The sequence below is a fragment of the Polypterus senegalus genome, chromosome 2 (genome assembly GCF_016835505.1).
Source record: "Polypterus senegalus isolate Bchr_013 chromosome 2, ASM1683550v1, whole genome shotgun sequence".
Classification (NCBI taxonomy): Eukaryota; Metazoa; Chordata; class Cladistia; order Polypteriformes; family Polypteridae; genus Polypterus; species Polypterus senegalus.
In genome coordinates, this window is record NC_053155.1 from 185,628,766 (window position 1) to 185,644,162 (window position 15,397).

General features: G+C 37.7%; 1 protein-coding gene across 4 annotated transcripts in view; it reads right to left on the reverse strand.

The window, feature by feature from the left end:
* The window catches only part of ppef1 (protein phosphatase, EF-hand calcium binding domain 1), a 171,541-nt gene that overhangs the window by 90,044 nt on the left and 66,100 nt on the right, over positions 1-15,397 (reverse strand). For all 4 annotated transcript variants that reach the window (XM_039745020.1, XM_039745019.1, XM_039745018.1 and 1 more), the window contains one exon: positions 9,941-10,001. In XM_039745020.1, the coding sequence (XP_039600954.1) occupies positions 9,941-10,001 (61 nt within the window). The remainder of the gene's footprint in view (positions 1-9,940; positions 10,002-15,397) is intronic.

The window sequence follows — 15,397 nt, forward strand, 5'->3', positions numbered from 1 at the left end:
CTATATTTATTCTAATATACTAATCATGCATAAAATTTCCACATTAATCCCATGAACAGAGGCACCATGTACAGGGCATCTTAGGGGTGCACATTACCTTAAACAGCCTTAGAGACGCTTTTCTTGGTTACTGTATATTCCAGGGTGGGACACACCTAGGACCACAACTGGACACCTAGTTTAATTGAGTGTATGATCAGAGGCAAAAGGCAGTGGTTCTCATATTAGTGTTGGTGGTCAGATTCAGATTCCTGAATTCAAATTCCCACCTGGGCATTGACTGAATAAAGTTTGCATGTTACCCAGTGTTATCTTAACAGCATTATAGGCCCCCGGGCAAAGCAGTGCACTGAGGCCCCTAGGTCTCAGGTCAGGTCACAACAAACAGACAGAGTAGTATGGTGCCCTTATGCTCGTGGGCCCCCCAGGCAACTGCCCAGTGTGCCCATGCGTTAAGACGGCCCTGAAATTACCCCATGTCTTTACTGGGACTCCTGTTCTCCTGCCATGTTTGAAATATATATTTTTTTATGGTAGGTAAATTTGTGTCTCTATATGTATGATAGTGAATGTGTTCTGTGATGGAGTGGTGTTCCATCCAGGGCTGGGTCCTGCTTCTGAAGTAAACATTGGTTTCCTCTGGCTCTGAACTGAATTAAGCATGTTTGATAATGGAAGGATGAATATTTCCAATCAATGGTACCTGCAGTGTAAACCCAGATAACTCAAAGGAATGCCTCCTAAGTACTTCCAGTAAAACCTGTGAGGCTTTTGCTGTATTTTTCAACCAAAAAATTAATGATATTAGAAATAACATAATATATCTCCCTAATCCTCCTAAACCCCAGCATTCCATTATAAACAAATTAAACTCTTTCACTAGGATAGACTTACCTGATTTACAAAAAATAATATCTCAATTAAAACCCTCCACCTGCGTCCTTGACCCAATACCAACAAATTATTTCAAAGAATTTTCAGGCGTGCTAATTGACAATATTCTTGACATAGTAAATTCGTCATTAGATACGGGGGTCTTCCCAGACTGTCTTAAGACTGCTGTAGTTAAACCCCTTCTTAAGAAACATAATCTCGACCCTCGGCTCTTGAAAATTTTAGACCCATCTCTAACCTGCCTTTCTTAAGTAAAATTCTAGAGAAGGCAGTCATTATGCAGTTAAATGACCACCTCAATAAACATGCTATTCTTGATAAATTTCAGTCGGGTTTTAGAACAAATCACAGCACAGAAACTGCACTCGTTAAAGTAGTAAATGATTTGCGAGTGAATGCAGACAGAGGCCATTTATCTGTTCTCATCCTCTTAGATCTGAGTGCCGCATTTGACACCATTGTTCATAATATTCTTAGAAATCACCTTAGTCAATGGGTGGGCCTCTCTGGCAGTGTCTTAAATTGGTTTGAATCCTACCTGACAGGGAGAAAATTCTTTGTTAGTTGTGGTAATTACAACTCAAGACACATGATATCCGATATGGTGTTCCACAAGGCTCTATCCTGGGTCCGCTGTTATTCTCAATCTACATGCTTCCGTTAGGTCAGATTATCTCAGGGCACAACGTGAGCTACCACAGCTATGCTGATGACACACAGCTGTATTTATCAATAGCACCTGATGACCCTGATTCTATTGATTCACTAACACAATGTCTGACTTGTATCTCAGAATGGATGAATAGTAACTTTCTCAAGTTAAATAAAGAGAAAACTGAAATCTTAGTGATTAGCAATAATGGATACAATGAGGCTATTAGAAATAAACTGGATACATTAGGATTAAAAGTCAAGACGGAGGTAAAAGCTTAGGGGTAATTGTTGACTGTAATCTGAATTTTAAATCGCATATTAATCAGATCACTAGGACAGCATTTTTCACTTAAGAAACATAAGTAAAGTTAGACCTCTTATATCACTGAAAGATGCTGAGAAATTAGTTCACGCATTTGTTTTCAGTCGACTAGATTACTGTAACGCATTCCTCCCAGGACTACCCAAAAAAGACATAAATCATTTGCAACTAGTGCAGAATGCAGCTGCTAAAATCCTAACTAGGAAAAGAAAATTCAAGCACATCTCTCCAGTTTTGATGTCGCTACACTGGTTACCTGTGTCATTCAGGATTGACTTTAAAATTCTGCTCATGGTTTATAAAGCCTTAAATAATCTCGCCCCATCTTATATATCGGAATGTCTGACACCATATATTCCAAATCGGAACCTTAGATCCTCAAATGAGTGTCTCCTTAGAATTCCAAGAACAAAACTTAAAAGAAGTGGTGAGGCGGCCTTCTGCTGTTATGCACCTAAAATCTGGAATAGCCTGCCAATAGGAATTTGCCAGGCTAATACAGTAGAGCAGTGTAAAACACTGCTGAAAACACATTACTTTAACATGGCCTTCTCATAATTTCAGTGTAATCAAAATCCTGATACTCTATATCTCCAACTCATTATAATAACTATTCATGGTGGCTCTAAAATCTGTACTAACCCCTACTCTCTTTTCTGTTTCCTTTTCCGGTATCCTTTAGCCACCACCATATACTCAAAGCACCGTGATGTTCCAACAATGATGGATGTATTAAAAGCCAGAAGTCTGTATGACCATCAACATCAAATGACTCCGTGAGAACCCTAACTACAAAGAGGACTATTTCATTTATGTTAGGTAGAATGCCCAGAGGGGACTGAGCGGTCCTGTGGCCTGGAACCCCTGCAGATTTAATTTTTTTTTCTCCAGCCGTCTGGAGTTTTTTTCTGTTTTTTCTGTCCACCCTGGCCATCGGACCTTACTCCTTTTCTATGTTAACTAATGTTGTCTTAATTTTAATTTCTTATTTTGTCTTTTATTTTTCTTTTCTTCAGTATGTAAAGCACTTTGAGCTACTTTTTGTATGAAAATGTGCTATATAAATAAATGTTGTTGTTGTTGTTGCAGTGGAGTTAAAATGTTGTTGCTAACAAACCTAAAATTAAATTGAGTGGGAGCAATGGATGGATTGACGTACAATTTCACAATATGCCAGCACAGTAGACAATAAGATACTTTGTATGAGCTTCCCTGTAGTCTTACAAACTTAAACTACATCAGCCAATAGCAGTGTTTTTACGCTTGCCCGTCCAAACATTTCATTAAGGAAAATCAAAATAATTTAAGATGGCTTCTCAACTATAAATGGAGCGTACCACAGATTAACTGTAGATATTCTACATTGCACTGTTCTTCAGCAGTGAGAAGGAAGTAGGCAGCAAATGAGTGTGATGTGACTCATTCTCACTGTGCAATTTGATTAATGCAGTCTTGTTTGTGTGCAAAAATAGAAACACTAAGCTAACAATAAAATATTACAGATTTCAAACAGCTTGGTGACCTTTGCAAAAAATGACTTCTTTGAGTCCCAGTTTTATATCTCTTTATGAATTTACTGTTATGATTTTATAAGCCTATGTTCAGGTTTGTGATCTGATTGGATAGAAAGGTGCCAGGCAACTTCATCCTTATTTTCATGATGTCATCTTACACCATTTCACAACAGTTAAATCTTGTGATTAATAATAAATGTCTTTTTGTTCCATCTGCACACTGTGAATATTTATATTAAAATTTCTATATCTTTATATATAATTCACTAAAGGCACGCAAGACAGTGAGCGCAAGCAAAACAGAGAGCCACTCCCGGCAACTCACAGAGCCCCACACGCCAACTCTAAGACTAAGACCCTCCTACCGCATCATGGGATACACACGACAGAGCCACGCACACCAACTGTAACCACTCTAGAGGCATGTGCACTGCCTGCTCATGTGCCCGGACGCAACAACTCACCAAACACAGCCTCAGTCGCTTTCGTCTGTGCAAAAGCCCACATGCACCTCTGAGCCACGTTGACTTTTCACCACACGCAAGACAGAGAGCCACGACCGCCAGCTCACAGAGCCCCACCCGCCAACTCTAACAGAGCCCCGCTCATGGGCTACGCACAAAAGAGCCACGAACACCCACTCTAACCCTCCTCCCATGCCATGGGGAATGCACGACAAGGCCCCGCCCGAGGCAATTATGTGGCGGCATCGACTTCTCAACTGTCACTCTGGAACAACTCAGTACACGAGCTATATTAAGCATCACCAACGAAGACTCACTACAACTTAATGAACAGGTGCTGAAACTTATTCCTAATGGTGAAGTAACTTTCACCAGCGTTGACTCTCTTCCACTGGCATGCCTCCGCCTAAACTCAAAATTAAAATTGATTCAGTCATCATGCTTCTCAGGAACCTCATGCCAGCAAAAGGACTCTGTAATGGCACTAGACTTTCTGTTACCAGCATTCACCCCAATGTACTGGTGTGTAAGACTATCACATCTACTACCTCACAAACTCTCCTTTTTCCCCGGATTTCCCTGACCACATCAGATTCTAATTTGCCTTCTACTTTTACACGCAGACAGTTTCCTGTTAGATTGGCGTTTGCAATGACTATTAATAAGGCACAAGGACAAACTTTCAAAAAAATATGCCTGTATCTGCCAAAACCTGTTTTCATTTACGGACAATTGTATGTTGCTCTCTCCAGAGTTCCATCTTTTCATTCGCTGACAGTTGTATCCTCAAACACTCCCTATTTGGACAACTGTGTCTTTCAGGAAGTGTTCACTCATCAATAAATAATTATATGCGGCGTATGCTACGCCACGGGTTGGCTAGTATAATATAATAGGTCACAGTATTGCTTATTGACTGAAGCACTGGAAAAGGCTACTGGTTTAGTCTCCACTTCTGATATACTGTGTAACTTAAGCAAGCTACATACATGTCAAAAATGTATGTGTAAACAATAATTTTCAGGTTCTATACTGTAATGTTCCCTAGGCTGGCATTCACTATATACAATTAATGTGCTATAAAAAATACTTTTGGTTTGTACATTACCTAAAGTGCACAAGCTATACATTTATAGACTCAAACAAGGTAAATGTATCTCAGGTAAATGTTTATTCTTATTTATGGTATCCATTATCCAACCCGCTATATCCTAACTACAGGGTCACGGGGGTCTGCTGGATCCAATCCCAGCCCACCGCAGGGTGCACACAAACACATACAATTTAGGATTGCCAATGCACCTAACCTGCATGTCTTTAGACTGTGGGAAGAAACCGAAGTACCCAGAGGAATCCCACATGGGGAGAACATGCAAACACTATGCAGGGAGGACCCGAGAAGCGAACCCAGGTCTCCTAATTGTGAGGCAACAGCGCTACCCACTGTGCCACCATGCCTACATAGTCAAATGCTAAATGGCCTTTATACTGAATATGCCCATTTCACCAACCAGACAAGCTGTACTGGAGTGAATCTTAATATTCCTGTTTGGCTGTGAAGTGAAACACTAAAAATTAACGAGTCAAACTTTATATCTCTTTTAGCGTGGTATCCTGCCTTGTGTCTGATGGTTCCATGATGGACATTCGCCCTCCTTTCTGAACTGGACAAAGCCTTTGAAAAACAAACTGATGGACAGTTGAATGAATGGTCTTTAAATGCTTCCTTAATTTTGAACAAATTGCAATGCACTTTTTTTTCAAATAATGTGCTACATTTATAGTATGCTGTATGTGGCATATGAAGAAAATCAGAAGGGCAGTTTCAAACATTAATATAAAAGTGGAAAAAACATCTTCCCATCAATTATTGAATCCAATACAGGATAGATGGTGTTTATTCTAGAAGACAGAAAATAATGGGTCTCGGTTAAAGTGGCACCAGTTAATCAGATGTATCAGAATTACTATGTAACTAACTGAGTACTTTTCTGTTCACAATATTTCTAGCATTTTTTTACTTGGAGCTCATATTTATTTGTTCACTGGAGCTCCTTACTCTTGAACATGTTACGTACAACTGCCCAAGAGTAAAATATACCTGCCATAAATCAATTCCTGATCTTCTTAGTGATTGATGTTGGCTTTTGTTGGTGGTTATTGCAAAACACGATTTTAGAGGAAACTGTATTCTTTTGAATTTTAAAAAGTAATTATTTGAAAAATAGGAATATTTGGTATAAATATAATCTCACTCTGTGAAAATGGTAGCTTAAATCAGATTTGAATATAACGCTCTGAAATCTTCTAGCGTTACAACATTTTGGAAAATTTACATCAAAAGTAATACACAAATTGAAATAGGCCTAGTCTATGGGAACAACAGCTTATCTTGGAGGAACTGGGGAACTAAAAATGGAACTAGTAAGAACTGAAATAAACCCAAATAAACTTACAAAATGGAAGATGATGTAAAGTGAACTAAAAACTAGAGCAAACCAAAAATCCTAACTTTGTAATGAGCACTAAGTACTGTACATATCATACAATGGTAGCAAGCAAACTAAACTAAACTCAACTTCCAAAGTGGGATTTTACTTTGCTCACTCAGGAATTTGTGTTCAAGTTTGTTACCATGCGGTGGCCTCGAAGAGCAAGTGACAAAAAATGTAACGATGTGACACGCAAAATTAAACAAGGTGATGCAAACATTCAAACAAGGTGATGCACACAATTAAACAAGTAGTATTATTAATATCATTTTATTAATATGGTTTATGGCTGAGTTGTGCTCTACTTGAGTGTATTACAAACAGTAAAGATGATTACAGGATGGACATTTACATGGCACATGCAATGACTTAAACATATAAGCAGTGTATGGCAAAGGGCAGTTGAAAAGAAGTAATATACAGTTATGGGTGTTGGTTGTGGAAAAATTGCTTTGACAGCATTGATGAAATCATGTGGAGCACACTGACTGATGGGAATTGTAGTCCCCACATCACCATTTGTCACAATGTTGCAGATAAGATAGGGAAATATATGCTAAGTACATTTTTTACTAGATTAGTGGCGCTAAACTGACTATGTTCCGAACCACAGCAACACGTCCCATTTCTCCATGCGATTGCTGTCAGTGCTGTAGGGATGCAGTTTATTAGAATGTCCCATATGCTAGAAATATCAAAATGTCCTTAGCAGATACCTACAACCCTAGGAGTATTATTCTGCCAAATTTCAGCTCTTTAGCTGAACACATACAGGTCAAATCTGTCAAATACAGAACTAACAAACCATTTTTGTTGACCTGAACAAATGTTCATACAATATCATGTTAAACAGGGTTTGTTTTAACAAAATGGAAATTTCAGTATAACAAAAGTTTTTTTGACCAAAAATAGCCACAGAAGATTATAATGCAATGAAAAAAATACTTAATACCGTGCCTACATTTTCACAGAGTCTCCGTAAACCTGTGACAGGCTGTCTCTTTCCTGTTACACCAAAAGAAATTGACAGTCTATTGTAAAATTTCTAGTCTCAGGCAGTCTCAGTGAGGCCTGATGCATGTAGGCACGACATCATACACATAGCTGAATTCTTAGTCAGTGCTCCACTGTGTGCAGTGGGCTGGCGCCCTACCCAGGGTTTGTTTCCTGTCTTGCGCCCTGTGTTGGCTGGGATTGGCTCCAGCAGAGCCCCATGACCCTATAGTTAGGATATAGTGGGTTGGATAATGGATGGATGGATGGATGGATGCTCCACTGTGACACTGTGTTAGGATATAGTGGGTTGGACAATGACCGACTGACTGACTGCTCCACCGAGCATTTGTATAAGTTGTTGTGTCATGTGCGGATACTGTACTGTCCCAGTTTCATAGCACTTCTCAAAGTTTTCTTTGCGATGAACAAAAAAGTGAGTTTATGCTGAAAGAAAAATTAATAATCCTGGAAAAGATTGATTCCAGAATGAAGACAAATAACGTGGCAAAAGCATTCAGAATAGGCACCTTCACCACTGTCAACAATTTTGAAGGATCGAAAAAACAGAAGAAGTTAAAGATCAGGCGTTGGGGGCCTTAACAAAAAAATAACATTAGAAGCATGTTTGTATTTCTGTAAAGAAAAGTTACATCTAATATCTAATTTTCATTTTGTATTCATGCCTGTATTTCTATTTTAAAAAAAGTTATATCTGAAATAAAATATTTTTTGCAGTTTAAGAATCCCTATTTTTTATATAGGTATTGACAAGCTTGGTTCATTGTGTTAGCAGTACTAGAGACAGAAAGATGAGTCCAGATTGAGTGTTCAGTGTTAAACATTGTGTGACACTTTGCTCTTGGTTCACTGTTTACCAGATGCAGCAGAGCAGCTACGAAGCTATCCTTGAGCCGCTGGTCATAATAGTATAGAATTTCACCTGTATATATATTTACATATTAAGTTAACCAATTTAAAGCAAATAACACTTAAAACCCAGACTGATTTTCAGTCTGGGTCACCACTTGATGATTCATCTTTATATGGAAATATTACATCTTTGCTTATTTTCTGTGTTTTTTGTACATAACTATATTAGGGCCACAGAGAAGAAAAATTAATTAAAAAATTATGGATGCAGTGCTGTCACATTCATGTGTACTAAGTGTTTCCTTCTGGTTTCACAAAGTTACAGATTATGTACTCAGTGGCAATGAAAATAAATTAATTGTAAATCTGGAGCAGAATTCAATTCAAATGACTGCCCTGGTAAAATCAGGCCCAAAATACTAGTTGCTAAGCAACACTTTCCCTATATCTACTCTTAATTAATATTTATTATAACATTGCAATAGAAGTATTTTGAGCACTTTCATTGAACTGTTGTATATTATCATTAATGATGAACTGTGTTCTCAAACGTGCATGGAGTTGGTGCTTTAGGGTTTGATCTTTAAAAGTACAAAAGTCAATTATCTCGTTTTTTTTTTAAATATAAGCTTATAGGTCAGAGATTAATTACTCACTATTATTAGCTATGTTTTAACCCCTTGTCTGGAAAACAGTGGAAAAAGGAAATAACAATTTTCTAGGATTATCCAGTTTTACCAAAACAAAAAAAGATATGTGTCATTTATAGATGAAAAATTAAACATACACGCTGTCAGCATTTTATTCCTACAATTCAATAGAATGGAAGATGGAACACACATACACTGATTGTATAGTTCTCAGTTTGAAAGTTAATTTATTAAGTTATTTGCACTTGACAGGAGGTCCTGTGCTACAGCAGAAATTGAATACATCATCTTGTTCATTGAAAACAGTGGCCAGGACATTGCACTTTTATAGCACAACATTGCAGTCTCAGTCTCTGCATTCAAATCGCCATGTGACCACATGTCATTTAGCTTGCATGTGATCCAGTTATAAAACTTACATACATATTAAAAATGATAAAGTACCCTAAACTTGGTAGTCACCTTGGATAAAACTGTAAAATGTATTTAGTTAAATAAATAATTATATAAAAATAATAATAGTAATGAAAATAAAAATATTGTATTTAGATACATGGAATGAAGCGAAACAACATCTCGACAGTGCTAAATCCAGGATAGCTTAGAGACAAATAAGCCATTCATACCTTCCTTTGATTTCCAGCTGCGAGTGCATACAAAAAAAAAAATCATTCTGCCACTACCTCCCCCTTGGCATATTCCTGCTATCTCTTTATGGGACACTTTTTGAAAGTTAAGCTGCATAAAGTAGTTTGTTTCCCATTGTACATATTGACTTTTACCCTGATTATCAAACCACTTTGAGGCCTCTTCCTTCTCTACCAACTTTTGAAGCTGTTCATAAGCCTATGCACCTGTCACAGCTGCTCCTTCTTAGTGAATGAGTATATTCTCCTGAACCTCATTATGCTAGTTATTCCTAAATGATATGTGAACTTCCTGCACATGGTACCTTAACAGGGGAGAAAATAAAAACATTTCAACAGTAAAGCAAAATAATACCATTTAGCACACAATTTAATAGTGCACTTTGTGTCACTGGTATAATAAACAGCATTGTTATGAAAGGACATCATGAATTTACCTGGACTGTCGCCACTGAGGTGAGTGAAGTTGTCCAGCATAAAGGTGAAAAAGCTAGATAGCTGTGAAGAAACAAAACATTGGAATGTTTCATTATGTGTATTTGGATGAAAACATTTACTGTACCTCATGCCATTTAATATTCTGAATAACTCTTACAAAATAGAATTACACCAATACAAGTACTGAAAAAGCATATATGTTTTACTTATGAATAATCACACAAACAAATTTTCTATATTATATTTTAAACTGATTTTCATTCATTTATTTTCCACCACTTATCCAAAGCTGGGTCATGGGGGCAACAGTCTTAGCAGTGAGGCCCAAATGTCCTTTTCTCCAGCCTTACTTGCCAACTGATACTGTGGAATCCCAAGGTGTTCCCATGCCATCTGGGAGATATAATCCACCCAGCCATCCCTGGGTCTTTCATGGGGTCTCCTCCCAGCTGGTCATACCCGTAAAAGACCTCAACAGGGAATCAACCTCCAGGACGCAACCATATCAGATGCCTGAAACACCTCATTTGGCTCCTCTCGACTCCATTTATCGACTTCACAAATGTTCAAACCTCACAATACTGAACTATACTGTAAATTAAACAATATATACAGTAAAATATGAACTTGGACTGCAAGCAAGTGTGAGACTGTGTGAGCTAACACTGATTGACCTGACAGCAATTAGGACAGACATTTTTCTTTACTTCAACAGAGCGTCCATAAAGTTTTAAGCCCTAGACTCTTTTCAAACAAACTCTTATGTAACTTTTTAAATGACTGCTATGCAGTAGATCGATTTTAAACTCTGTGTTTTTACTGACTTGAATTGGGTATCTTTTAAATCATTCTTTTAAAGTGCAATAAAGCAAATGGCTACAAATACATTTTGTAATTTATTAGCCCAGAGTAATTAGGATCAAAATGGACAATCAGCCTGAGAAAGATAAACACATATTGATTATTCTTGTAGTCATCTGTTAATTCCACTTCAAGCGAGGCCTTTAAGTTCAAGATGCATGCTGAGCAGCCCAGAGAAAACAAAGCATGGAGAACAGAGAAGGGAACAACAAAAGAAAAAAGAATCTAAAGAAATTGTCAGACTCCCTGCAGGCTAAAGAAAATCTGAAGCTTTTTAATAAGGCTCTCTTTCAAATACATTTCCTAACTTTTTAAGACTCTTTTCAAACATATTTCGTACTTTTGCTACTATCGATTTTACTGTGTTTTTATTAATGTTGCTTTATAACAGTGTTGGCTTCATATTATTTGATTGGGACAAGGTAAATTGTTAAGAGCACCTGGTGTAGGTGATTGCCATATTCTCACAGGAGTTAGTGGCTGAGAAGAGACGTCTTCAAAAGAAAGCAGTGCGGTGAGTGGGCATCTGCTTTGGAGATTGGCACACGTCTGAAGGCAACCGTTTGGTCTGCTTGTTCAAAGCTAGTGAGTCTCTTTGCTTGAAGCAGCCATCCACATGCAGGTAAGGCTGTATACATGGGGTGCAATAAAGTGATATACCTAACACTTATATAAAGAACATAGTTAACAGTAATTATAATGTAAGTGAAAAATAACAAACACAGGAATCTGCATAATAATATATTATGAATATAGTGATCAGAGCACCTGGTGCAGGTGATTTGATAATCCCACATGGTTTAGTGGCTGAAGGTAGGATGCCTCCAATAATAAAAGCAACATGGTGTACGGCACGGGTGTCGAACTCCAGGCCTGGAGGGCCACAGCGGCTACAGGTTTTCATTCCAACCCTTTTCCTAATCAGTGACCTGTTTTCACTGCTAATTCACATTTTAATAACCCTGTTAGAAGGATTCAGTCCTCTGAATGGATTTGTTTCTTCATTAAATGACAGCCAAACAGAAATGAGACGTGAAACGAGTCAACAGATGAACCAGCTAAACTGGGGCTTCAAACTCCAACCAGTTTCATAATAAGAAGCCAATTCCTGCTGTTAATTAAACTCGTTTTTTAATTCCACGGCTTGGTGTTACACTCGTTCTGCCACAGCTGACATTTCCAAAACTGTTGATTTTCAATTTTTCGAACATCGTCAAAGTGTTTTGGTGAGTTGAGAGATCAACCTTACTGAGACCTTCACCATTCTTTAGTTTCAGATATTGTGTGATGGGCACAGGTGAGCTGGTCATGTGGCGGCTTGTTTTGTGTCTCATTATTGTTTGGCTGCTAATTAAGGAAAAAGAAACAACTAAAGGGCCTGAGTCAAGCTAATTAAAAGAAGTAATTAGCAGCTAAAACTGGTTACTAATTAAGAAGATGGTTAGAATGAAAACCTGCAGCCACTGCGGCCCTCCAGGACTGGAGTTTGACACCCATGGTACGGTACCTGCTTTGGTGATTGGAACAGGTTTAGCTTAATCATTTGGTCTGCTTATGTTGAGATGTCCTGCTTCCTTAAAGCAGCTGTCCACAAGCAGATCAGGCTGTACACATGGGGTGCTGTAAAGTAACTTTATTAAAGGTTCACAACAATACATGTACCAGTTCAAAGACAGCATTCTACAACTATTAAACTGACAAATCTTGTTCTGCTATGGGGTCAACACCACTGTACATCACACTTTATGAAGTAGTAATTCCAAACGTTCATCCAGCTGAGTATTCTTTATCAAAGAAAGAATACTGCAAATAAATAAAAACAACAGCCTCATTTTGAATAGACCTAGACTGGGTTAAAGTACTTATCTAGGTCTTATGGCATTAATAATTCATTCAATTATTTTTGTTTTATAATTTTTAAAATATTTTTATTATAATGAGTCAATTTATTGGACTGTAGCATATCTCCCTATTTTGTGTTATTGCTTCATACAGCTTAGAAGAAAGCTGACAGATATTCTTTTTTAAAAGTGTAATTCATTCAGATCACACTCACTGTCAAGACTGCATAGATCAAACCAAAAGTAAATTATAGATCATTAGATTTAACTTGTTGCAGTGGCAGAAAATTAAATCACCAATAACTAAACAAGTTTGTTGTAGCAATGCATCTGTCCATTACTGTACCTGCTTACTTGATCAGAGTGTCAGGGTCGGAGCCTATCCTTGCAGCACTAGGCATACGGCAGCAACCATAGAGTCCATTGCTATGTGTGCTCAAATATATAATGTCAGTCACTTGCACTGGGATTATTTTGAGCTGACATTCAACCTAACCAGAATGTCTTTGGGATGTGGGAAGAAAAAAAAAACATTTGGAAAAAAGAAAAATATATATCCACAATATTACTTTCAACAAGGTTTGAAGTGTAAATTGCTTTTCTAGCCATGGAATGTAAAAGACAAACCATACAATAAGTCTTTAAACAATTGTAACTATAAACCAAAAATGTTCTTTCTTTCATTTTGTAATTATTTAGTTATCATATCAGTCCTGATACTGTGATAGTACTTAGTCAGAGTTAGGTTTAAGTGATCAGTATCTAAGTGTTTAAATAATACAGTACACTTGTACTAGAAACTTACAAGATTAGATAATGTTTGATGAATAAATGAACACAAGCACTGTAGAAATGTTCTATTCATTCTCTTTTATCCTACTTAGTCCATTTTCAAAAGTAATCATAGTTAATCATATAAATTACAGTTTTCAAAACTTGTAACAAAAAATCTGTTGCTTCAGAGTTCCAGCATTGCAGGTTCAAACCCCATGTCCAATTACTGCCTGAATAAACAGTGTCTTGGCCAGGGTTCAAAATCTATCCTCTGAAACAGTGAAGCAGCAATGGCAGTAGTAACCACTACATCACAATACTGCCCTGAGAAGCGCAGAGATGCTTTATTAGATTTTGTTGTCTTGAAGTTTATCTCCAAGAGTTTTTTCTCTGTTTTCTCCAGTTTTTCTCCCACAACCCAAAGATATGCAGGTTAGATTGAATCGTATGTCTAAATTCATGGACCTGGGTCAGTGAGTATGGGTATTCAAAATAAAGACATCTAATGCTGATAGAATAGGCTCTGTAATAGGCTCTGGGATCGGAAAATGAACCACTTACCATTTGTGCTAATAGTTTGGGTTCTTGGTGACAGATAACATTAATTTAGTTTGCTTGAGTACAGTGAATGGTGGTATCAGTCGCTAAATAAGTTGTATTAATGCTGTCCATTCATTAATCCATCCACTGATCAGCACTGAACCCCGATAAACCAGTTCATTATGTTACAGGTAGTGATGGAAAAATTAAGCCTCATGAAGCTTTGAGCTCTTTTTGTGCTGAAAAAGATTTGAAGCCTTAAAACCTCAGCCCCAGCATGAACAACGACATCTGGTGGTTAACTGAGGTCAAGGCTAACTCTCAAGAGCACAAGTGAAGCAGCACTCATTGTTTAGGTCTCATGTCACCAGTACAGTAAAAGGTCAGAAAAGTCGGTGTTCATTTTATTTTTCTAAGGTCCTTGTTCATTTATACTACTAGGGGGCTACACCCCCTGCTCGTTTCGCTCGCCAACCCCTTTGTTTGGTTAATAGAAAAAGCTATTCTCACGGTAAACTGTAAACATTTTAATACGAATGGCATATCACAATCTCCTTTGTGTCTAATGTTATTCGTGGAATATATACATTACCTTTCTTGTCGCCTGTTAAAATTTACATTGCTTCTCCGTGATTATAAATATACACCTGACTTGACTGTGTATTCTATGAAATTAAACATGTCGTTGCTTTGACTGGTGCGGGACCACAGATTCTCATAGGGTATGGTCCATTATTGTGTAAATCCACGTTTTGTGCATTGAATGATGCGAAGGCTAAAGACTTTGTTTTCCACTCTTTTCCTTTTATTTCTGACCTTTATTTGTCCTGCAATTTTTTCAGTTACACCTGGTTCTGATGTTTAATTACCTTTTGTTTGCATTAATGCGATCTTTACTATGTTTTTTTTTTTTTGATAATGTAGCGACTGACATGATAAAGTGTCACAAAAGTTCTACTTGAACAATCACTGGCTTCATAATTCCAAACACAACTTTCTAGCACCCTTTCCAACACCTCATCCCCCGGGTCTCGCCCAATTCAATCAATACCCCACTATCAGTCTTCCGTGCTGTACTCCGCCCTCCCTCAATCGGACCAAACAGTCACTTAAAACAAAAAAGGCTTCAACTTGGCTGTAACGCTACAATATTTTCGAATTTTCTGCTTTCATATTCTGTACCTTTATCTGCATGTGTATTGTGCCATTGTTTGTTTGAGCCTTTCAAATTCCACTGCTTTCATAATCTCTTATTTCTCTTTGTTTCTCTCCTATGCATTTGGGTCTCTTTTCTCCATGCTGCTCTTTCTTCTTTGCTGAGAGTACAGGATCTGTGGGTGCTATGTGCCTTCAAATGACTGAGTGTTTTGCTGGCAGTCCGTGCTCTTATCTGATAAGAAGGGTGTGTCTTGCAAGAATCTAATGTTCCACGTCCCTGCG